At 49.3% G+C, this 1269-nt stretch overlaps 1 protein-coding gene across 1 annotated transcript; it reads right to left on the bottom strand.

Annotated features, from left to right (window-relative positions):
• Nucleotides 1-1014: 1014 nt before the first annotated feature.
• On the bottom strand, nucleotides 1015-1266 carry LOC106820334 (3,4-dihydroxy-2-butanone 4-phosphate synthase-like; the record flags this gene model as incomplete). Its single annotated transcript, XM_014824860.1, has 1 exon — nucleotides 1015-1266. A coding segment is annotated over one exon (252 nt), but the record flags the coding sequence as incomplete, so codon positions are not given.
• Nucleotides 1267-1269: the final 3 nt, after the last annotated feature.

Below are 1269 nucleotides of genomic sequence, written 5' to 3'. Positions count from 1 at the left end.
TTGCGCGTATTTTTGAACGACCAAAGGCATCTCAAATGCACCGGGCACGTGACTGACGGTTATATCGCCAGGTTTAATACCGGAACGCTTTAAAGTATCGAGCGCAGCTTGCAGCAGGCTCTCGACTACGAAGCCATTAAAGCGTCCGACGACGATGGCAATTCTGGCTTTATCGACACTGATATCGCCGTTAATTTCATTCACTTCACTCATGGTGTTTCCTCTTCATGCGACACGCGCATTAATCAGTATAATAATCGACGATTTCCAGGCCAAAACCCAGCTAGGCATGAAAGCGCCGGGGCGGCATCATTAGTTGCATTTTGGCGCACACCCAAATCTTTGCCAAATATTTGGCGCCACGCGGATGCATACGTGCGCAAATGCTTCTTATGCTTACTTCTTCGCGCCTGGCCGTCGTCGGCATTGGTTTGATGCTTGCATGTCATGTTTTCGGCGTTTCCGGCTGACGTAGGACGATGACGTCCCTCGCTTCTCTTGTGGATCGAGTCATGATGTATTCTATGGCCAACCGCGTACTCGAATGGTGCCTAGGCCAGAGTATGCAGGTTACAGTGTTTTTGCACATAGAACACGACCGGATATCGTTATCGGCGTCAATATGCTACTTTATACGAACGCCAGATGTAATGTCTAGCGATACTGTCTTGTAGGCATAAAGTTTGTGAATCGCACAAAGTCGTTGGAGAACCGCGAATCAACATACGACTCGAAGTATGTATTTTCGATTCGAGTAACGCATCAAGTCTTCGATGGTGCCGATTTAAGGTCGTGCTCTTTGGCCAAATAATTTCGAGAATCATGCGGTCGCCATAGTGCATCCTCATTGAGAATTCGAGCATAACTCGCAGGCAGATTCGAGCCAGCCAGTCGTGCCAGATCACAACGGCCTTCGGTATGACCCGCAGGTATGAAGTACGCGCACCCGCTTACGTGCCATTATCGAAAATATGTCCGGTTGCACAATGTTTTCAGAAGTTTGCATGCGGGATTTTAACTGGCCGGAGCACAGTGGGTTGCACGATCTAAAGCCGATATACCTGTGGTCACACCTTCTGCCGCTTCGATAGACACCGTGAAGTTGGTTTCCAAATGAGCCTGATTATCACCGACCATGAGCGGCAACCTCAGTTGCTGACAGCGTTGTTCGGACAGCGTCAGACAAATCAGGCCACGACCATAACGCGCCATGAAATTGATGGCATCGGCATTGATGGCTTCAGCCGCCATAAGCAGATCGCCTTCATT

The sequence above is a fragment of the Priapulus caudatus genome, unplaced genomic scaffold (genome assembly GCF_000485595.1).
Source record: "Priapulus caudatus unplaced genomic scaffold, Priapulus_caudatus-5.0.1 Scaffold11287, whole genome shotgun sequence".
In the NCBI taxonomy this organism is placed as follows: domain Eukaryota; kingdom Metazoa; phylum Priapulida; class Priapulimorpha; order Priapulimorphida; family Priapulidae; genus Priapulus; species Priapulus caudatus.
The sequence above is the reverse complement of the archived record's forward strand: the minus strand, read 5'-3'. Positions and strand labels throughout refer to the sequence as shown.